Source organism: Rissa tridactyla, chromosome 3, assembly GCF_028500815.1.
Source record: "Rissa tridactyla isolate bRisTri1 chromosome 3, bRisTri1.patW.cur.20221130, whole genome shotgun sequence".
In the NCBI taxonomy this organism is placed as follows: domain Eukaryota; kingdom Metazoa; phylum Chordata; class Aves; order Charadriiformes; family Laridae; genus Rissa; species Rissa tridactyla.
This window is the reverse complement of record NC_071468.1, coordinates 44030311-44053843: the sequence shown is the minus strand read 5'-3', so window position 1 is coordinate 44053843 and position 23533 is coordinate 44030311. Positions and strand designations below refer to the sequence as shown.

General features: G+C 38.7%; 1 protein-coding gene across 1 annotated transcript in view; it reads left to right on the top strand.

Annotated features, from left to right (window-relative positions):
• The window catches only part of ACTN2 (actinin alpha 2), a 70224-nt gene extending 46978 nt beyond the window's left edge, over nucleotides 1–23246 (top strand). Inside the window, exons 11-21 of the mRNA XM_054195112.1 lie at nucleotides 724–871; nucleotides 2377–2527; nucleotides 7786–7894; nucleotides 8732–8872; nucleotides 9270–9452; nucleotides 10600–10734; nucleotides 11327–11506; nucleotides 11866–12012; nucleotides 19445–19510; nucleotides 20383–20541; nucleotides 21901–23246. Of these exons, the coding sequence (XP_054051087.1) occupies nucleotides 724–871; nucleotides 2377–2527; nucleotides 7786–7894; nucleotides 8732–8872; nucleotides 9270–9452; nucleotides 10600–10734; nucleotides 11327–11506; nucleotides 11866–12012; nucleotides 19445–19510; nucleotides 20383–20541; nucleotides 21901–22059 (1578 nt within the window). The 3' untranslated portion in view covers nucleotides 22060–23246. The remainder of the gene's footprint in view (nucleotides 1–723; nucleotides 872–2376; nucleotides 2528–7785; nucleotides 7895–8731; nucleotides 8873–9269; nucleotides 9453–10599; nucleotides 10735–11326; nucleotides 11507–11865; nucleotides 12013–19444; nucleotides 19511–20382; nucleotides 20542–21900) is intronic.
• The last annotated feature ends 287 nt before the right edge of the window (nucleotides 23247–23533 follow it).

The following is a 23533-nucleotide window of genomic DNA, read 5'->3' as shown; positions in this document are numbered from 1 at the left end:
TCTTATTTCTGCGAAGATAAGAACAGTCAGTACCAAGAATTGGTACATCTGCTGATAAGTATTGTGAGTCGACTGCGGGTCAAAACATTTCCTGTGGAATATAGCAAACCTGCTATAGAACTCTGTTCTATGATTGTGTTTTGGTTGTTCAGATTTGAAAAACAGATGATTGCACTATCTGCAAAGGACCATTGTCCACTCCCCATATGCAGAAAATGTTACTTCCATTTCCTATTCACACCTTCAAGTTTCTGAAGAAGCTCACAAAACTTTGTGCACCACAGAAAGTGAAATGAGCTTGTATTTCAGATAAAATACGCACCAAATCCTCTTGATACTAATTATTTTGCTATTGTCAAGAAAAAAGTACTTTTATTTTGATAACAGATAGGTATGTCATAAAAGAACATGCACGTTGTAAAATAGGAGGTAAAAGCAATGTATCGTGAAGACACTGAATGAGTAGCTATGTTTGGAAGCCATTTATATAGGGGTTCCCTTCACGAACCCACCTGAACAGGATGCGCTATTAAGAGCAGACATCTAGACTACAAGGCTTCCGGAGCTGCCTGACGACATTTTCTATGATTCTATGATTTTACAAAATCTGGACATAAAAACTTCTCTTTTTGGAGCAAAATTGTGAATGAATCAGAAATCTGCAAATTCAGATAAAAAGAGATTATAGTTTTATCCCCTCTCTCCCGTGTGTTCTCTTCAAAGGATATTGCCGGCGCTTGGCAGAGACTTGAACAAGCTGAGAAAGGTTATGAAGAGTGGCTGCTGAATGAAATACGAAGACTGGAAAGACTTGAACACTTGGCTGAGAAATTTAGGCAGAAGGCTTCCACTCATGAACAGTGGGCATATGGTGAGCAGAGATGTCTTTTAACATTTTTAATGTTTTAATCTTCAAAGTTGAACTGTCACTGCTGAATATTTACCAGCCAGAAACTCACTCATAAGTGGTTTAGATAGTTTTAGAAACCCAAAATAGTAACAGATAAAATTGCAGGTTTTGTTGACTGTAGTCAGGACCTAACTTGTAGACATGTGGTAATGAAATGTAACTGTAAAAATCATACTCTGGAAGTAGTGAGTCAAACTTAATGGGACTATGCAGCACTTGAATAGAGGCCATTACTGCTAATGGATTCCTATGTATTAGTACACTAGCAATCCAACCAGGAACACAGTGACACCACTGGTTAAGTGTGAAAATATTAGCAGAGTTAGTCTGAGTTGATTGTCATTTGGTCATCATGATGTTTTGAATAGTCCACATAAACTACATGATAACGGACTCATTAATGCTTTGTTCCATACCCTGGAATGCACCCCATTTATAGTTTTGATTTTTAATGGTTACCTAACCTTACGTGTAGTTGTAACAGCTATAGGACCATACACTGGCATACGGTTTTGTTGGGGACCATTGAACATAGATCTGCTCTGTCATCCTACTGTTTTCCCTGGAAACAGTCATCTTGCTTCTGCCATGCTGCTGGCTTTTTCCAGATAGAATCTTTTCACGCTGTGAAAGCAAACCAGAGTCCATTCCATAACACAGTTGCTGGAAGCGTACAAGGCTGTAAATGGCTGCCAAGCAGATACTAGAAGGGAAACTACAGTGTTTATCAGCCCTGAGAGCCTAATTTCTGAGCATAAACTACTCATGGTGAGGTGTTACAGCTGTTACGCAGGGAAAACTTCACATAAGCTGGTACATAGCAAACGAAACAATAGTACCTTCTGGCTCTAGAATTCACAGAGCTGTGTAATGCCCTGTGGTGAGCTGCAGTTGTAGGGGCTGTCTGTATAGATTCAGTTGTCCAATGCAGGAGCCTACTGAGTAATATTTCAGTTTCTAATTTCCTCTTTTCTTCTCTAGGCTTTTGTAAATAGGTTGACATTTTTCACTTAAAATTCAGTGTTTGCCACACATCTCAATCTTTTTTTTTTTTTTTGGTATAACAGTAACATTAGTACATTATCAAAAGTGAAGCTCAGCATAGCAGTGTGATTTCTGGTTTTCTAAGTCTACACTACAAAAGACTTACCACAATAGTTTAGAGCCCCAGTTTTTGCCAACATACCGTTTTTATGCCAGTTTCTCAAGCCATGTAATACTTGCTATTTTAGACCAGTATAAACAGCCTATGCAAGAATCAAAGAATTACTGAGAGATCTTTAAATATATATATTTCTAATTAATGTTGCTGTGCTGACAATTTGCCACTGATTTCAGTGGGGGTGGGACTTCATCTCATACATGTAATTTTCCCTATGCCTCAGCTTAAAAAGTTGACTAAAATGGCAATTATTCTAGAAAAAAAATTAGTAAAAAAGGACTAATATTTTAATTTTCTCTTTCAGGCAAAGAGCAGACCTTACTTCAGAAGGATTATGAATCTGCTTCTCTGACAGAAGTCCGCGCCATGTTAAGGAAACATGAAGCTTTTGAGAGCGATTTGGCTGCTCACCAGGACAGGGTGGAACAGATAGCTGCCATTGCCCAGGAGCTGAAGTATGTTCCATTTAAAGGCTTGCAGCTGCTGACATTTAACTTTGCGATAAACTCTTTCCAATGAATTTGATAGTGTCATAGGTACCAACGTAAGAATTCCAGAGATAGCTTCATAAGTATATTATCTGAGCTGGTCACTGAGACCTTTCCCTCGTCTCCCCCTTACCCCCAACCAAATATAGATATTCAACTGACCAAAATTAGTTGAAAATGAACATTTTAAAATTGACTCAACAGTAAGCTTTTAGCATTAGGTCTACCAATGAGTCCATTGTGTGTTGATGGGAATACTGGAGCTGTTTATTTCTCAGTTCATGTGGTCTACTGAGAGTTTTCACCTACAGTTCCATCAACTTAGCCACAGGACAAACGCTCACTCAGCATAATATACCCAGATAAAACAGAACCAAAGCTGAGAACAATTCTACAACACATTTAGGCTACATCTGTATTGTTGACATCAGCTATATAGGTCAGGGATGTGAAGAGTCAGGGCCCCTGACTGTCAGACACCCTTATGCCAGCAGACGTCCTGAGTGTTGATGCAGTTACTCTGTCTAATCTCTCGGTGAAGCTTCCTTTTGTTTGTGGGAAGGTTTTTAATTCACCTGTGTGAAGCACAGTTTTGTCAGCAAAGCTCTGCCCACGCTGACAGGACTGATGTCCCTATTCTGGGAAAGTCGTCCTAATGTGTACACCAAGCCAAGCATGTTTGATTTTATAATCTTATACAGTTAATTGCAGTGGTTTTGTGGTGTAAATCAGTGGCGCTACTCCTGATCTCAGCAATTTGGCACATACTTAAATTCATTGCTCACCCACAGTATAAATCTGTAAAGCCAACGGGAACAAACGGGTGGTAGGGGTCGAAACAGGAGCCAACATCAAAATTCTCAGATTCATGCCCTTGGCTTCAACTCTCCAAGTTTCAGTTTCTCACCTTCTTGAATAGGCAAAACAGTTACTACTCAAAAATAAAATGTTAAAAACATGCCCTCTTTTCACTTTGTGAAGGACTATGACTCATAAACACATCCACATTTATTAACAATTTAAAAATCAGAGTTGTCTAAAAATGTAGTTCGTACCTGATAGCAGCACTTAACAGTAATTGTATAATTCAAATGGATTTATAAGAAAAAATCCTATTTTTCAAAGATTATTTAAAGGGGGAAAAGTAAAGCACAGTGGGCAAAGTAAATATTGTTTTTTAGTTAGTGTGAAAAACATCTGAAAAACACAGTGGATGAAGATTTCACTGAGTATGTAAGCTTATGAAACACCTTCTGTCATGCCTTGATCTCTGTTGTGGAGTTATTTGTTCCTCTTTATACTGAAGAAAGTTTCTGAAATACCTCATCATTGTTAATTCAGCTTCAGCTTTACAAGTGATGAGAAACTTTGGGAACGTAGTATACATAACACAGCATCTGCTTACCAGTGTTTTGAACTCTGTGTCCTTTACCTCTGGTGAGGCCAGTGAACACTGTATCCTGTCTATTTTAGGATTGTCTCTTCTCAGTTGTTTCAGTAATTTGCTGTGTGAAGTTGAACAAGTTATTTGTGGCCTGGGCTGCGAAGGTGCTGAAAACCCATTGCTTTTAGAGATGCTCTACTTTGACTTCTCTGTGTCTCCATACAATGGGGCTATCAGTGCCTGATTTTTCACTGAGACTCAGTAGCTCAGTTAAGCTTAATGCCCTTGGAGAATGCTGAATGAAAGGTCATAAAGGTCAAGTTTTATTTTTAGCTGCAAGCGAATGAGCAGCTTCTGTTTAAATAGTGATTTTAATTATTTATACATAATTCCTCACACAATGAAATTATGGAGGAAAATACTAATTTCTTTCTCCATTCGTATTTTTAAAGAAGGAATGACTAATGTCTGAATGCTAAGAAATGTGCATTAGCACCTGATCCAAAGCTTTTTTCTTGTTTTTACTTTTTGTCACTGGATCAGGCCCTTACAGAAATCATCATCATCTGTGTCTAAATTACAAGTCAGTACACCTCCATGTTTTGTTTTAGTCAATCGCTTGGCTGCCTAATGTTGCTGTTTCAAAGGAGCAATATTGCTGTGTGACCTTGACCTCTACCAGTTACAGTTTCCTGTCTGTTCTGGTATTTTCTGCTGCAGCAGATGAGTCCACTGTATTCTTAAGGGTGAAGTTGCTACAAGCTTGTTGATGCTGTTTAGGTAAAGAATTTGTGCATGTGTGCAAGCAGGTGATTCCAGCCAAGATCCTGCTATAAGATTGTTGTGTTCCAGCCTGTATAGATTTAGAAATCGTTGGCAACGAGGCATGGCAAGGCTTGGTTAAGGCTATATACAAAACTGGAAAAAGTCAGGCATTTCTAAAATGGGATTCGCCATTTATGACGTAACAAATGCTATATATATTCATTTATGGCCTTTTGTGCTGACTTCAATGTTTTCAATCATCAAGATAAAATTTTTGGAATGTAGTTTCTTGCATATCCATCAATTCTAGTATAGCAACTTATTTTCAGCCAAGATGACCACTATCTGTGACACTGATTTGGAGGGTCTTTTTCCTTCTGGAAACCTGGGCTCAAATTGTGCTTACGTACATGATTAACATAAGCCTGGTTCTGAAGCAGTGTTAAAGCAAGTTGTTCAGCAGGTTATTTTTGTGACACTATCACTGTTCCTAAAGTGAGCTCATACTTAAGTGCTTCTCTGGATCAGGATGAAATTTGACTAAATTTTTAATTTTTTACAGATAAAATGGAATTACTTGTAAGATTAATAGGAATACTTAATGATTTTTAAATTCCAAAGGCTGTAGATTTCAAATAACCGAAGAAATATAAATGACTGCTCTCTCAGAAGCTCTGTAACACATGTGCAGCAGTACTTTGTGTATGCATGATAAACAAAACTTATTTTTATAAAATGTGAAATCTAGTCTTTTCACAGCTTCACTGTTGAGAGAGATACAAAAATTAATAGTTTAAGGAATGTAAACCTGTGTTTATTTCCAAGTAAATAATCTCCTATGAGTTATTATTTCTTCCTCTATCCTGCTTTGAGCAGAAAAATGTTCTTTGACACATATAATACACTTATTTGAAGTAAACTACAGCAGGCCCAGAAAGACAGTGGAGCTACACTGCTTCATGTCACTTGGTGATCTAACTTAAGATTTTTGACCCACAGGTGCCTTTTTTAAAAGTTTTTTTTTATAATATTATTCTCCTACCTGTCTGTCCACAGCACATATCCCTGGAAGAAATAGGATAGCAGACATCTTATGGGGAATGACTGAACCTCCCTGGCAGAGCTGGTGGAGGAACGTTACACGTTACCTTCCAGAACGTTGACTAGAGCTGGTACACTCAGTCCCGTACTTTCATGGAAGGACACCTGCCCTTATCCTAATTGACAAAAGGAGATAAGTGAAGCAAAAATAAAATTTGCAGTACTCTCAGGGATGTGACCTGGAGTATCTGGAAAAATACCCTGTCCGTATTGCAGTATACTACATTTGATCTGTGAAAAGAGACCAGAATACAAATGTCCACATCCCATCCACTTAGTGAGCTCACAGCTCACACAGGAACATCATCTAATAATCTCAATATGCTATAATGAAAAAACCCAACTTCTAGCCAAAAACTCATAGCAGCAAAATATATCTTAGCCTCTTTCATCCAAAACTCCATGCTTCTGACTTAAAAAGTTCTTAATAGATGGCTTTTGTTGCATCCCTTTGAAGGCTAACAAAAAGGCTTGCTCTAAAGGAGGAAGCAAGTTTTCAAGTTAAGGAGCCCTTGTATAGTATGACTTGTTGACAGCTTTCTTCTTACACGTAACAGTTCTACTTTCATAATTTTGGGTTGGTTTTTTTATTTTTAAAAATTGTTATGGCATTTTATTTTTTCTTGTTTTACCATTCTTCACTTTCAACAGTCGATTGATTGCAGCACATCTGAAGCCTCTTTTAAACAGAATGTTTCACATACTTCTCAAGGTTATCCCGAACCAGTTTGCTCTGACTGAGCTTAGAGGAGGAAACATGAACACTGCCCCTGGCCTCCAGTATAGCTTCATGGAGGAAAGCTACCTCACTTCTCATTTTGTCCTCTGTGATTCTCTAAGTTATTGGTGGAAGAGCTCTTGACAGTTGCCTAGAGAAGAATGTTCAAAAGAAGGGAACAAATTCTGTCTGCATTTAATGTCTTGTTCAAGCCTTAAAGTAAATCTTAGCTTCATATTGTCATGCTGTCACATAATCACAATCTCTGCAATGTTTAGTACTGGGCAAAGCGTCCTCAAGGAGCAGCCAAGAGCTAAATTCAGTGGATGATGATACACCAATAAAAGTGAACTTCCAAAGTGCCAAACACACATATTTTATTATGGTCATGATGGCTGCAGCAGAACCAAGGGGATTGTCTGCCACTGAGATCAAAAATTCAATTTGCAGAATCTCAGGACAGAGCCTTAAAAAGTTATTCCAATTTTAGGCAGAAAGGTAAGTTGCTTTCTGTCAGGATAATATGAACCTATTAAGCAGGTGAAAAAGCAATGCTAACTGCTACATCCTTTGTGGGTACGCTGATTCATGCTGGTGGCATACATGGGTCAGGAGATTCCTGTTCTCTGAACTAGCCAGTTCTAGGATGTAGCTCTGTGAGGGTGAGGAGTTCCTGGAAAGGAAGACGAGAATTTTTCTCTATGCCCCAGATCTGGGCAGCCCCCTATTAGTATTGCTGGGCCTGTGATAGAGAGATTATGCTTTGAACGCAGCCTGAGGTCTGCTTCTCACTTAAATAATTTCGGAGCATGTAACACCGGAAAGGATCACTGGATTATTTAAAATGAAACTTATATTTCAGCCCAATTAGTTAAAAACTGTACCAATCTTCAGAAACTTGATAAAGTCCCAGACTGAAGCATTCTGGTCTTCAGGAGATCAAATTGCTTGTGCCACAGAAATAGCTGATACAAAGATGGTTAGACACCTTAATTATCTTTAATACCTGGATGTCACAGATGGATACTTGATTTTTCTCACAACAGAGGAAGTCAGTCCTGTTCCTGTGCTGTGCTTCTTGAAATGCTGAATGCCTAGATCACACATGTCTATACTGCAACACTTGCTTACCTGGAGGAGAAATATTGCAAAAAAAAGAGGGGAGGAATTATTGAGGCCCAGTGGAAGAGTGTGGACAGTGCAACTGCTCCTGTCTTTCAGAAAGTCACTCAGATTTTTGTCTTTACTCTTCCTTAGTGAACTGGACTACCATGATGCTGCAAGTGTCAATGATAGATGCCAAAAGATATGTGACCAATGGGACAGCCTGGGAACACTTACTCAGAAAAGGAGAGAAGCACTGGAGGTAAACCATATAACAATGATCAGCAGCTCAGCTGAGGCAGGGAGGGGAGAATGAACCATTTGTTTCATATCTGGAAACAGTGCAATTGAGCATCCACTTTGGCATCCACGCAGCAATAAACCCTTTCCTCAGATCTCTATTTCATTTCAGTGTGGTTTCATTTGCAAATAGATTGAATTGCTCAGAGCAGACTTGACAGGGCTCAGCTGCCAAGGACAGTCCTAAAGCAGCAACAAGTGGCATGCAGTTTATAGCACCATGCTTTGGGAATTTGCTGTCCAGCAAGGATAACAGAGGCTATTAGGTGCTTACCTTCTCATACCTGTCTGAGCTTAATCAGGTGACATGCAGGAAAATGGCCAGCACTGGGTTAATTTTCTGGTAGTGCGTGTTCCAAAGCACTGAGATACTTTCCAAAACCTTGTTCCTTAAGAAAAGAGGAAGTCACACACATGAATACCAACGTGGAAAACATATGTCTAACTCTTCCTTTTTATACTTACAAAAAATTACTAAAACAAGGTTAGCAGATTTTAATTGATTTGCAGATAGATTACAATTACAAAAATACTTAAAATATCAGTAGCGAAGAAGTCATTTCACCTGTTATCCTTCAAGGACATACACCCCTTTTAACATATTGGATATGACAGTGTCTTTACTGCAGTTAGTCCTGTTGCCTTGAGTGAGAACCTTAAAGCAGGTGGTGAAATCAGTCAACAATACAATCAATTGCTTTTGAAAAGATGAGGCATGACTTTTTGCATGGGTGGGTATGTGTGTGGAGTTAGGTCTTGCCCTAGTAACAAAAGAATGTACCCTTCTGAACCCATACAGAGGACGGAGAAATTGCTCGAAACAATCGATCAGCTTCACCTGGAGTTTGCCAAAAGAGCTGCTCCTTTCAACAACTGGATGGAAGGTGCTATGGAAGACCTACAGGACATGTTTATTGTTCATAGTATAGAGGAAATTCAGGTAAATGGTTGTCTGTTTTTTGGCTTACAGTTGTAGGGAAGATGTGAAAGGAAGCTTTTCCTTCTTGGAGAGTAGAACACATATAAGAAAAAAAACCCCACCATTGACATTTTCTTTACGATAGGCATTGTCTACTCTATTATAAATAGGGCTCTTCATTAGTATGAAAGCATATTCCAGAGATCATGGAAGAAGAAATTGTCCTGATAAAGTCAATGAGGGCTGTTTCATGAATGTATCTATATGTATTATTTCCTGTATCTACAGATACCTCTATCTACGTAGACAGGGTATTTGGGAGGCTGATTGAGGAGCTGTTCTTATTTACAGCAGATCTTTCATATATTGGAAGGAACATTAAAGTTTTCATGCTTTCCCTCTTTGTTTCCTATTTTAGAGTTTAATCTCTGCACATGATCAATTTAAAGCTACTTTGCCAGAGGCAGATGGTGAAAGACAGGCCATACTGTCAATCCAGAACGAAGTTGAAAAAGTTATTCAGAGTTACAGCATGAGAATAAGCGCAAGCAATCCTTACAGCACCGTTACTGTGGATGAGATTCGTAGCAAGTGGGAAAAGGTAATGTTTGCTGAATACGTAAAGGACATTGTAACATAGTATTCTAGTTTAGGAATACTGAGAATATTCAGAGAACTTTACAAGAAATCTGTAAATTATTCCAGATCATCAGATGCCAGAATGAACTTCCTAAAGTATCTTATGTTCTCCCTTGTGTGTGCTAGGTTCATTTCACAATATCCCTTACCCAGTATTACCTGAGGTCCTTTTTGGCGGGGCAAGAGAAGCATGGGGTTGGGGCTAGTGCAGAGCTGGTGGCTGGCCAGCAGATGTGACAGGGGCTGCCATCAAAAGAACAGAAAATGATTGTATTCTTTCTCTTGGTATAAACAGTAATTTGTGTGTCTCTTCTACCCAGCTTGCTGCTTTTCACAAATGTCAAAAATCAGCATCTTTGGGACTGTTAATGTTCTGTTCAATTAGACTGAAATTGGCAATTACCTTAAAAAAATTACTGGGGATGCATTAAATAGAGGCTCCTAGAGTCATCACACAAATTTTATTTCATTAGGAACCAAGACAGATAATATGCTGAAGGTAAATGATTGCGTAGAATGCATAAATTTATCAAATATATAAACTTACACAGACAATAACACACCCTCAATGGGTTATAAAAACCAAGCAATAAGGACTAATTTCAGAATCTCCCAGGGCAATCCAGAAGGGTAAGCCAAAACAAGCATTTGCAATGTATTAGAGACCTTCAGATATACATGATGGATGGAAAGTGTCTCATTATCCTATTGTAATGGCTGTGCTTGAATAAAACGTTTTGCACCGACTATTCTTAGAACAATTACTTAAGAGATTGAAAACTCATCTGTGTTTCAAAAGAGAAACAAAGTAAGTGCTCTAATAACAGTTCAAGTTAAATAACTGTCTTGAACTTGAATTCAGTCAAAGGTGAAAATTTCTTCTCTTTCCATGTCAGCCTCTCTGGTCAGGCTGCCCAAGACCATGTTAGCAATCTCTTGTGTGAGCACAGAAGTGGTAAATAAAATAGTGATCATGTTTCTGGCTTGTTCTTCTGATAGCAACCTTCAGACCAGTAAGAAAAATTAGTAAGTGTAGACTTATTTGTTCCATTTGTTTTTAAACTATTCAATTGTGCCTACTCACACTTAGTGCATTCCCACTCTATCAGGTGAAGCAGCTGGTGCCTCAGAGGGATCAATCCTTGCAGGAAGAACTAGCCCGCCAGCATGCCAACGAGCGCCTGCGTCGCCAGTTTGCTGCTCAGGCCAATGTCATAGGGCCATGGATCCAGACCAAGATGGAGGTGAGTGTCAGACCCTCATGCAGAAGCTGACAAACAAAATGTTTTATAATTTTTTATCTCTGCTTTATGTACAGGACAGCAGCAATCTCCATGATAGCTCACCAGCTGTTTGATCCTGAAGTATTTAGCATCTGTTAAGATGATTTTTAAAACTGTGGAAGCTTGAACAAGTGGTACCATGATGGTGAGCAGGACATGTAGCTTTGAAAAAATCAATCACTAAGCGATTACTATTTAGCTTCTGCTGTATGGTTAAGATGACTTTTAAAACTGTGGAAGCTTGTACAAGTGGTACCTTGATGGTGAGCAGGATATGTAGCTTTGAAAAATCAATCACTAAGCAATTAGTCTTTAGTTTCTGCTTTCTGTAAAGGAAAGATATTGAGATCACTGGGATCTCAATAATGATTCCAGAAATAAATATCCACGTTTCTTTTGAAAGGTGTTTTCTACAGTAGAATTTATTGTCTCCACTGTATGAAAGTTTTATTACTATTGCTTCTTAGTATGAAAATATTACATATTTATGCCAAAGTTGGTCAAATTAGCAAATCTGCATTTTAAATTTTGTGGGGGTGTGTGTTTGTTTCAGGAAATTGCCCGCAGCTCTATTGAAATGACAGGGCCTTTGGAGGACCAGATGAATCAGCTGAAGCAATATGAGCACAATATCATTAACTATAAACACAACATTGACAAACTGGAAGGAGATCATCAGCTTATACAAGAAGCCCTGGTGTTTGACAACAAGCACACCAACTATACTATGGAGGTAGCCATTTACTCCCTTTTCTACTTCTTAGTTTATTCTGCCCTCTTCTGCCATGTAACTATCTTCCCCAATCTGAAGAGACTGCAACAGAGGATGGAATTTAGCAGACTTTCTGATAATCGCATAAGACTTGTTTTATTTTCACTTCTTTTTACTTTTACTACCCATTTAGAAACCAGTTCCATATTTTCTGAAGACCATTTTTATTTTGAATGATCCTTGGTCCTAATATAGACTTAGTGGTATGGAAAAGGTATCGCATAAATATTTTGAGCTGATTTTTTGCTTACTCTGCTTTTTATACTCTTAGAAGAATATATTTGTTTCTTTAATAAATCAGTATTTTCTCTCTTTCCTAGCACATCCGTGTTGGATGGGAGCTCCTACTTACCACGATTGCTCGAACTATCAATGAGGTTGAGACTCAGATCCTCACAAGAGATGCTAAGGGTATCACCCAGGAACAAATGAATGACTTCAGAGCATCATTCAATCATTTTGACAGGGTACAGTACTCCTGTTTTTTCTCAACTAGCAACATTTATTGTTCCCAAAAGCAAGTTTCTTTCCATCCCAAATGTAAGCCTTTTAAAAAAACTGCAAATGCAGTAGTAATGGGCTCTTTTTAAAACAGCAAAAAAGATCAGTTAACAAAGAATTTATAGCCTTATGAAATCATAGCATTGTATAGATACATTAAAGATTAATTTGTACCCTTTAAATAGAATGAAAAATTATAGTTCTGCTAATATGGTTGAGTATTTGTTCAAGTAACAGGCATAACTGGATAAATCTGTGTTTTGGAAAATAACGTGCCCCTTTATTTTAAGGCAGTGCAGCATGTTCTATGTACTTGCCAGCAGCTTCCATTTTGTTAAATTTAGCTGTAATCTGGATTACAGTTTTTGTTTTCCTTTGAATCACAAGTTGTGCTCCTAGAAATAGATTTGTAGGAAATATAGTTGGGGCACTGATAGCTGTCAAGGAAAATCCTTTATTTTTCTGGCTGTATGTGGGAAATAAGAGGCTGGTTTTTTCAGTTATTTAATCATGGATGAATAAAAAGTAGGAATGAAAACACTATTGTGAAGAAACTTAACTCACTCCTTCCATGAGTTACGTAGTATTCATGGATGGAGAGTTAAAAAGATAGCTATTAATAGACACAAGAGCAAAATACATGCAGACAGGGATCTGACATTCCCAGTTGGAGAACCATCTGAACATGATTTAGCTCTGCTGGCTCTGTGCTCACATGAACCCACCTTCAAAGCCAAGTTCACGTTTCAAACACTGAAAAAAGATAATCACAATGCAGAACCAGGCTGTTGTCTTTTTCCCAGTACCGATTCCTGTAGTTAGCAGACTGTGCTTAACCCACAACTTATATTCTGTTATCACATGAGTCAGCTCCTTCAAGTCATTTCAGGCTATAGGAAAATGCCACTTTCTTTTCACTGACATCCTGTTTGTCCAACTCTACTCAGAATGGTTACCCATACCTGGACTTATACTTGATGTGTATTGGATATTGACAGACAGAGTTTGCTAAATATTCTTTACAATATCCTTAATTGTTTAGAAAGAAAAGCAGACTTGCCAAACCTCTGTTTTTTGAAGAAACACACAAGCATAGGAAAGGTTAGCTACAAAGGAACCAGGAACAGATTTTATGGAAAATCTTAACGTGATTCTAGTGCAGCATAACTCCTTTTTGTATTTTCTAAGGAAGCAGAAGATAACATCACAGAAGCAGAGATAAATTTCCTGGGGTGGAAGGAAGTAGCACAGTAAATGGCTTTTCCAATGCACTGGAGCAGATAACTCAGCAATTACAGCTATTAAAAGCAGACAGAGTACCAGACAGAGTACCAGGCCTGGATAAATTACACACCAGTATTTGAGAGACCCTATTAAGGGAAGCCAGGGACTTTACACAAAGATTTGACAGCTCCTTAAAGATAAGGAAGTAAGGTGACTGAACCCTAGTATATCTTACACTAGATGGCCGTTTCTAGCATCCCTGTATCTTTGTAGTTCATAGATGAGTTCAAGGCTGGTTCAGTGGCTGAGGATATACTATAGGCATCTCTTGGTGCCTCAGAGGGTCTTGAAAGGAGAAGCTAACTCTTAACGCTGACTAACCCTCCTGTTACAGATCTTCAGGCTTTGTAGATACAGTAAGTCTTTGAGATACCAAAGAATACTTAGTAAAGGCTGTATGGCCTGGAAGAGGGCGCTCCTGTCACATAGCTGCAGGCAGGTCAGAGATAGGCTATGACAATAATGTGCAACACAGAAGTGCTTCCCAGCTCCTAGATCCTTGCCTATCCCTGTCTGTCTCCTTTCTTCAGGCTATAATGAGTTATGGCTTCAGGCAGTGTCCCTTCTGCCCTTGCTTCTGTTGCAGAAAGCCTGAATGGCTGCATCAGGAGCGGAAGGAGGTAGATGCTTCATCGGTTTCTACGGCCTCCACAGCCTGGGCCTGGACTGCAAGTTTAGCTGCAGACCTTACCTTCCCCCATGACAGATATAATCCAAAGGCCTTAAAAAAGAGGTCTGGAAGAATCACATTAAGGGAAGGACCATTTTGCATATGCCCCCTTTAGTATACTTCCTTTAGCAACAGACATGGAAAATTGGTCTAGGAGGACTTTTGCATTGACACAGTGCAACAATTATGTTCCTAGTAGCATAATGCAAGTTAAAGAAAGGAAGAATGTAAGATCTAAAACCACTCAGCCATCAAGCCAGGCTTTTCTGCAGGGGACAGATAGTAGAAACACTGATAAAAGAGAAGCTTACACTGATTAAATTACACTGTAATTTAATGGGCAGATGTGACTCAGTCTACACAGGCTAGAAGGACACATTGAATAAACATGTTTGAGAGAGTTAGGCTTGTTTTTCATTTTTATATCCTTCCTATGCCCTTGCGCACTCAAATACGTAGTGTTGGTGAATAAAGGAAACCCAGGGTGCTTCAGAGTTACTTCAGGGTACACAAAGTAATGATGACTCTAAACTTGGAATTTAGATGGAGAAGGCAGTAATTGATTCTCTTATGGTCTTGATTACCTTAAATAGAAATGCAGATGAAACTGGATCTTCTGAATGTAAGCACTAACATGAAAAATATTGACTTCTCCATGTCAGACAGAGTTAGCAGTATATGTAGTAATTTTGTTGCGCTTTGCGCTTAGCAGCATTTCTGAATGCCTGACATAGTTTAAAAAATACACTGAAAGAATTGCACGCTATTCACAATGATGAATAGCTAGAAAAGATCCCAAAAATTAATAGCGGCCCTGACGAGTAGGCTTTAAATACTTAAGCACAACAGAACCATTTATGCATGCTATAGCATGGACTTCTGTGGCATTTCTCCAAATTAAGACATATCTTAATGTTTGACTCTTGGTGTGTGTTAAAGATGTCAGTAAAGTACTAATATGCAGAGTAGCTCCCTTTCCCATTTTAAAGAATGTATTTTGGTACACATAAACCTAACAAATTTTAAACAGTGCTTCTAGAAACAATTTCATTTGCTTAGAAATCTTAGGAAGGAACCCCTATCTTCCTCCACAGGAAGAATATATATAAAAAAAAAATATCTTACAGTTTGTAATCCATCATTAGGCTTAATTCTGCAGTTGTTAATCCTTTGAAAGACAGCTAAATAATTGTATGAATTGCTTTAAATGGCTTCTATATCCTGAATGTTTGAAAGAAAACTATTCGGTATTTTACAAGGGTTTTTTTGGGGGGGCTCCATGCCCCTGATTCTGAAACTGCAGTGATTAAGTGGACACCATGCATGTAAGAATTACAAGGGGAGGAAGAGTTGTGTTTCAGTGCATCCACCAGCAGAGATGTGCTAGCACAGAAAGCGTTAGGAGTCATCCTTGTTAAAGGCAAGTGGTAAATGCGCTATCTCCCTTGGGGCAAGGAGGCAGCCCTCTAGGCTCCTGCATTTCCAACAGGCATGTACGCACGCTGCCACCCCAGAGGTTATTCCTGCGGGTGCTGCTGCTTACCCACTACTTCTTGCTGGAGGCTCTGCCTGCAGGCACAGTCTAGTTGTAGGTATAAATATAAATCTTTAGCAACGCTGGTATATTTCCTTTCTTAATGCGACTGCATAGAGAAAAAAAGAGAAAGTGGGACACAATGTCTGAATCACAGAAGCAGTTTAGAGGTGTTCAAAATGGTGCATAGCTGCATTATGGTATGCAGACAGATTGGGACACCAACACAGATATGTTGTCAGTCACTGGTTTTGAAGTCTTTTTATGTAGGGATTCAGTATATTTAGTAAATTCCAAATAAGATTGCAAAGTAGGTGAAAAAATATCTGCAGCTGCTCTGCATGTAATATCCTAATGGCTGTTAACATATTCTGCTATTGATTTTTGTGCAAACTACAGATTTTAAGTAGGAGCTCTGCATGCAGAACAATAGCATCATGCCACCCTATATTTTACTAACAGAAAAACAACAGCTCCCTATTAAAAGAGCCACATGATCAGGCTTATGCAGATCAGTTAGCATCCAGGAAACTGAAGGACATATTTAAGAATGTATTACTGTGACTCAGAAGCTCATTTGTTTTATAAGTCCACATATAAATCGCAAAGGGAAAGGAAAAGATTTCTGGGGACTAATAATGAAACACAGAGGGAGATTTCAGTATTTTACTTTGTGTTGGCAGGAAAAGATGAACAAGACAAAGTTATTTATATGCTTTAAAAAGCTAATTTCAGTGCTTAATGTTGGTCTGCAAACAATACAACTAAATACAAAGAACCATTTCCCAATGAGCAAGCCCTTGCATTAATTGCAAAATAACATCGTATCCCATGAAACTCTGATACACTGCAAAGGCAAAGATGCCTTTTTTAGGCCATATAAGATGCAGATCAAAAAAAATCACTACGAGAATGTGAGAACTTGCTGTAGGACATGGCACAACTACTTGGACCCTCACTGGGGAGTCCCACTTAACCAGCTGACTGTTGTGAGCTCCAGCACAACCACTGCGCTCCTCTCCTACAGAAAATGGTTTCTTGGTAGATGAGCTGCCATCTCTCACTCCCGTCTGCCCTTCGCTACCTCTTGCACTTCGCTCCTGCTGCCATGTGTGGCTGGTTAGGAGCTCATGCACATACTGACCACCCACCCCCCCGGTGTAGTCAAATAGCTAATAGTTCTCTACCAACACCTGGTAGAGGAGGAGGAGGGACAGGATTCATCTCTTTGCTGCCATTTTTGTATCATTTTGTTTGCAGTCACACAGTAATACCTTTGGCTTTAGAAATAAGGTAAAATTAATTTATTTTACTATTAGCGTAACCTGCTGTAGCCTGTCTCCAGAATGGTTTTGGAGAGTTTCAAGCCAGCCTGGATTAACATTTTCAGAATGATAAACTATTTTGAATGCTTTATAGCAGAAATTATCCTATAAAATAGAAATGTTAAAGGAAAAAAACTTCACTGTAATTATGGCTTTTAACCAAATGCTGCTCCAGATTTGCGGCTTTGCTTTATCTCTTGTCATTGACTTCCTACTGTTATTTTTTGTGTCATTTTCCCTTTACGGAGCTGGTGGAGGTTGATGCGGAGGGAGTCAATATAAAACCAGCATGATATGTCGAAAATGCATGGCATTATGAACTTAATAAAGCCCCGCTTTATCCTATTGGTATATTAAATAAACCCAGTGCTTTTGTTAAAACTCCTATCATTTTAGTTATGCATAATTATTTAGAAATTTTCAAAAATAAATTATTCATCCAGCAGGCAGATATGTAGCAGACAGAAAACCTTGGATCTTCTCCAAACTGTCAGTCTGTAAAATCAATAAGGGTAATAATTTTTCATCTTAGAACATCTCTTTAATTGTATGCATGTTAACTCAATCTGAAGTACATCTCTGATAGGACACATTTTGTATGAACAGGAAGGAAAAGATGACCCAGTCTGTTTTTAAGAAGTTAGTGTGAATTTCTTGACCTGCAAAATAGAAAAAAATATTGATTCAAAACAATCATCCATGTTGATGTGGTGTTACTAGGAGCCATTTGCCCTGGAATTCAATGGGGCTTTTTAAAAATCAGTTTTCAAAGCAAAACCTTACTATATAGATTATTAAAGAAGACAGATAACTGAAAATAAGTTATGTCAGTTATAAATTTATTCTGGATCTAGACAAGAAATCAATTGTTTTGTACTTCTGCTCTCTTTTGAGATACGCATATTCAGTTGTTAAGTAATATTATCTGATCAAGAGTAAAGGAACAGTAACTGAGTTGGAAAAATATGTCTTGCCCGGGTTCAGTGATCTTTTTACTGCATCTTACATACACTGTATGACTAGAAAAAGAAAGAAGCAAATGGCGGTTCAATAGAATAAAAACTGCCTTATCAGCAAAAAGGTTAAAATAGCACCTGTAGAGGAGGCACAGTTTTAACTCTGTAGTTGAAGTAAGGACCATCTTCCACTAAGAAAAAGCCTAAAGCATGAAACTGCAAAAGTTGTACACTTTTTAGGTAATTCATTGCAATATGTTGACATTACATTTCCATGAAGTTCTGTAAAAACATGGTTATTAATACAAGAGGAGAATGTTCTTTACTAACCAGCTAACCTGATCTGTGATTTTTCTTTCTTCCCAAATGCATGACCTGTGATGGGATGGTAGGATGAATCTGACCATCTACATTCTGATGAATTTAAAGCCTGCCTCATCAGTCTAGGACAGGTTGGAAATGACCTGCAGGTAGAGGAAACTGATCTTGTTCTGTTTTCAGATAGGCCAATATAATAATAGCCAAAGAGATTGTGGGTTTAAACTTCAATATATTGGCCATAATGCTTTGAAAAGATCCTGCCTCTGGGAAGACAACTGGATTAGATGGACTGTTAGCATCCCTTGGAGCCATATTTTTCTATGCAATTTTCAAAGATTTTGCAGGCTGTTTCTTTTACTTGGTCGGAGATGTTTTATTGGGACTCTACTAGATAACAGTGGGGAGCTCCTATGCTTCTTGCACTCAGACTTTCACTAATTTTCCTTTCCTCAGACTCCAGACGAGCTCTCTACTGTTCTCTCCTGATATAGGATGACACAATTCTCTCCAAACCACTGCATTGTATCACAACACAGGGGAAAAGTTTATTTACCTTCTTACTATCACGCCATTTAATGTTTACTCAGCTCTGAGCCAGGAATGCCACAGATACGTTATTGCCTGGAAAATGAGCAACCTCCTCTTATATAAGGTCTTCAACTGACCTCCTCCTAAGTCTTGTAAGTCTCATCCTTTAAGCCAGTATGATGTGCATCTTTCTGCTGTAGTCCAGATCCTGCTAGCCTGCTGTCAGAAGGAAAATCGCTGTACTTATTTCCCATATGTCAGCAGACGGCTCTCATAGTGTACCTACCTTAGCCTTGGAGTGGAGTACTTGAAATAGTCAGTCATACACTATTTTCAGACTGTTCTTAGCTATACTTTTAGTCACTACAGCATCCTCTGCACGACCTTTCAAAGACATTTCATATCAGGGAGGCAGCTTGAGCATCTTCTGAGTTTGACTAACCTAGTAACAAACTTTTCTCCTTGCCCTTCTCTTTGTCTTCTCTGGTTGTGTTCTCTTATTCTTGTCTCATTCACCTCCTCTGCTCCCTTATCTCTCCCCTGACTTTTCCTGATGTTAATTGTGGTGAAAATGTCTGTTTCCTGTGTGTAATATGTTAGTTACTTCTTCCTCCTTTAAAACTGATGATGATTCTGGTGACCTGCTTGGGCAATATCAATCAATATTGTTCATACACTGGATCCAATATGCCAATGGTCTGAACTCGTCGTCTCTCTGGAAATTACCTTGGATTCTTCAAACCTTCCCTTCTACATTCCTTACGTTGTTTTGGTCAATAGAGGAAGAATGGATTGATGGACCACGATGATTTCAGAGCTTGCTTAATTTCAATGGGTTATGATTTGGTATGAATTTTAAGAAACAATGGCAACTGATTCTGCTTACAGCCTCTAACATTAACCACAGCAACACTAAAGCTTATTGAAATTGACAGAATACTAGTAATTTACACTAGACATGCTAGTTTCTTGTTTGTTTGCTTTTTCTCTATTTTCAAATGGTTAAAAACCATTACAGTTTAAAAAGTTAAAAGTAATTGACACTTGAAAGTCATATTCTGTGGTCGGCTGCATTGCTCTTTGAATTAAGGAAACTTTAAAAGTTGAAATTAACAGTTATTAAGTGATTTATTTTTTTTCTTTCTCCTTTTTTATGTGCATGAGGAAGAATGACTTTGATGCTGTTTAATTCTCATAAACTAGCTTGGGGGGTTGCGTTTGCTTTCCTTCGCTTATTTGTTCTAAAATTTTCCCCCAAAATTCACCCTTTTTAGTGGAAAAAAAGGATTAGCCTTAGTTGAACTATCCTATATTTTGCATGAAATTCTCAGAATTGTTTCCCTTACTTATTAATTCAGTGGGTCTGCATGTAAACTGCTGCTTGGTTTTAGGATGGGGTGGAAAATGAAATGTTAAGTTAAACAGGCATTGAGTGAGGGTGGGAGAGGGAGAAGTTGCAGAAAGTTAATTGAAAGGTGCAATCTATGTATTCAGGAGAAAGAATACTTTTTTCAAAAGCACCAAGTCCTTTTTAGAAAAGAGGCGTGGGCATTCCAAGATCCCAGATTTCACTGACTCCAAAATTTATATTCCTAAGTCAGGAAAATGCTTTAACGACTTTGTAACCACTGATCCCTCCTGGTTCACGAGAGACATGGGCTGTTGGCAATTGATACTACGGTGACCTTTTTGTTTGTTTGTTTTGGATTCTGTGAAAGGGTGAAGCTGAGTTTGCACGAATCATGTCTCTGGTTGACCCCAATGGGCAAGGAACCGTCACTTTCCAGTCTTTCATTGACTTCATGACCAGAGAAACGGCAGACACAGACACGGCTGAGCAAGTGATAGCTTCCTTCCGAATCCTGGCTTCAGATAAGGTCAGTCATCGTGCTGCTGGCTGTAAGGATTCAATAGCCCACCTATTTAGCCCTTCTTTGCTGAAAGTCTTATACAAGCCTTTTAGTAATAGTGAAGCTTTTTTTCCAGTTTGTAAGACTTCAGAGAAAGCACTTGCCTTTAGTTCTTGTTTGAAACTAAGATTCTTAGCTGAAATGGGTGCAGAATTCAAGGCTTGGTCTGTATACCCTCACATGCAAAGAGCCAAGATAAAATCAGACATCTTAGACAAGACTTAGACAACTTGTCTGTATAATGGATATATTGTACATCAGATTATTTCCACACAACAGCCTTGACTAAAGGGAATTCATTCTGCCTTTCACGCTATTGTCTGGAAGTTTCAATGCAGAGTTTGAGCCTCTAGAAGACAGCCTGGGTCAGTTGCACAAGACTATACCTAATTGTGAGCCATATTGTGACCCGACAGCTCATTCAACAGGGCGATGCAATGTGGTTACCCCTATCCTGGGACGAAGAGGCCTCTTTAGTTACTGGGTACATGGAGGAAGCTCCTGAATTTGGCATACTTTCCTCCCCACAGCCAGATCCACTGGCGAGTTGAGTAGTGTATGGAGGTAAAAGGGAGGATAATGGCAACACAAGAGCTTCTGGAGGAGTCAGGGCCATGAACAGTGTTGCCAGGAAACCAATCCTGTGCTGTGGAGAAAGGAGAGATCACACAGTACAGGTCTATTTGCCCAAGCTCACTCTATTGATTTTCTCATTCTGGCTGTTTGTATTGATTTTGTGATCTCAGTTACTGTGCACCGCATTGTGAATTCCAGACATGTTCTCAGTAGGAATTCAGGTGGAAGATAAAAGCCAAGGTCTCTGGAAAACAATGGTTTTCATTACGTTGCTATTTTAAATAATGTCAAATCTGTTAACAGAGGGTCCCCTTCATATCATAAATGCAAACCATTAAGAGCAATAATGCATTTTTCATTACAAATATATTAGGACCTTGAAACTAACAGGTTCTAACTGAAAATGTGCCTGTCCTGCTACTGCAGAAGGGGCAGTAGTGCACCTTAGAGATACCCACTACCTATCCATGGACAAGTTGTATCAGTAGCAGTCTACCCATGGCTGCACAGCACTCGGTAGCTAACATACACAGTCACATAACCTGAGACTGGATTTTGACCTAATCAGTTTGTTGGTAGGATTGTCCCCTTCGACTCATCGTTAGGGATGGAAATTACTGAGGAAAATATTTGGTCTCAAGAAAATAGGCAGGATATCCAAGTTTATTAGTCACAGCTACAGAAAAGAAATGTATTTTGTGTCTTTGAAGAATACATACTGAATTTGTCAATCCTTTTCCCCCCTCCCAGCCTTATATCCTGGCAGATGAGTTACGTCGAGAGCTGCCTCCTGAGCAGGCTCAGTACTGCATCAAGAGAATGCCTCCGTACACCGGCCCAGGTTCTGTGCCTGGGGCTCTGGATTACACCTCTTTTTCATCAGCACTGTATGGAGAGAGCGACCTCTGATTCTGTAATTGGCCATATTCACGCTAGACACTAAAAATACCCACCTTATTGCCCAGATTGCTTCTCAAAAGCTTTGACGAGCTGATTTAAAACCGAGTTTTACAAATACAGTAGGTACCGTCAGTGTAAAATGCTACTAACTGAAGTAACTAGTGTATATTAAAGTGTGCAGCACGCTAGATTTCTGCATTGTTGGTTTTAGGTTGTCTGTCCTATACAATGCTAGAAAATATACTAAAAAAACCTGCAAGATATTAGATTTGGAAATATCCATTCAGAAAGGAGAATGTAAAACTTAAGAATATTGAAACTCACAAAATATTTCTCCATTTTCAAAATGCTTTAATGCCATATGTGCTTCTTTTACGATGTTCATAAAACTCTGTCAGAAGTCATGCTTTTTTCTTTCATAGAGCAATATCATTTTCCTCTAGTGATTTCTGATTTTGTATGCTTCTACTGGTGGAATTTAATAAAATATTAAAATGCAGTTTTTCAGGGAAGAAATATATCAACCAAATAAGCCACTTAATTGCGAAAATAATGTAGAATGCTATGTTTTTGTCTCCTAAAGATGGTTTTCTTTTATCACAAAGAATTGTAATATAGGGGGGAAAAGCTGATTAAATTGCAGGTTTAGAGTTCTGTAAGCAGTACTTTTCTTTTAAGCCTTTAACTTTTACAGCTGAGGGAGTACAACTTTTATAATCAGAAATAGTAAGCGAGCTAATTTCATGTGAGCTGTTTTGTTTTGAAACCCTCATTCTTGTCTGTGTTGGGCAATCTGTTTCTCAGTATAAGCAAGCCAGTCGCTTGTTGTATTAACGGGCAACATTCATCTCTATCCTGCGCAACGCAAAATCCCATCTGAGCAAACGTAGCGTGGTTGTCTTGCAGCTTTAACTGTTCAGTGCTCAAATTAGAGTTTGTCTTGCCTTCTCCTGGATCGCAGGCAGTTCTGTCTGTATTATGCTCCTGTGCGCTAGTTGTTGTACTGGTTTTTTTTTCCATCTTGAGAAATGATAGAGAAGTAAAAGCAGTAACTTTTTTACTTGAATCCTACCAACACTGAGGAAATGCAATGTAATCAAACAAAACCATTTACAAATGGTGAAGTGAGCTGTGCAGCCCAGTGCTATTAAAGCAATTATGTGCCTATTAAATAAAGTCTGCTTTTCAAAACCTTATGAGACTGTCATTGGCAATCACTTAGTGGTTCTCTCTAAGAACTGGAAATATTTCTGAACATTAAAGGAGATTTCAGTCTGCTAAAGTAAAAGTTCAAAAAGTATGTCATGCATTTCTATACACTGTGTTTGCGCGAACAACAGCTGCTACGTGCTGGAAGGAGAGGTATGGCCTCATGAAGTGAGATGGAGCTCAGAATGAGGGAGACAGAGTTTCCTTTAAGCCACCTGAGCACAGACATCCATAGCTTGTTAAACTTGTAGCTTAGATGATTGATTTCAATGAG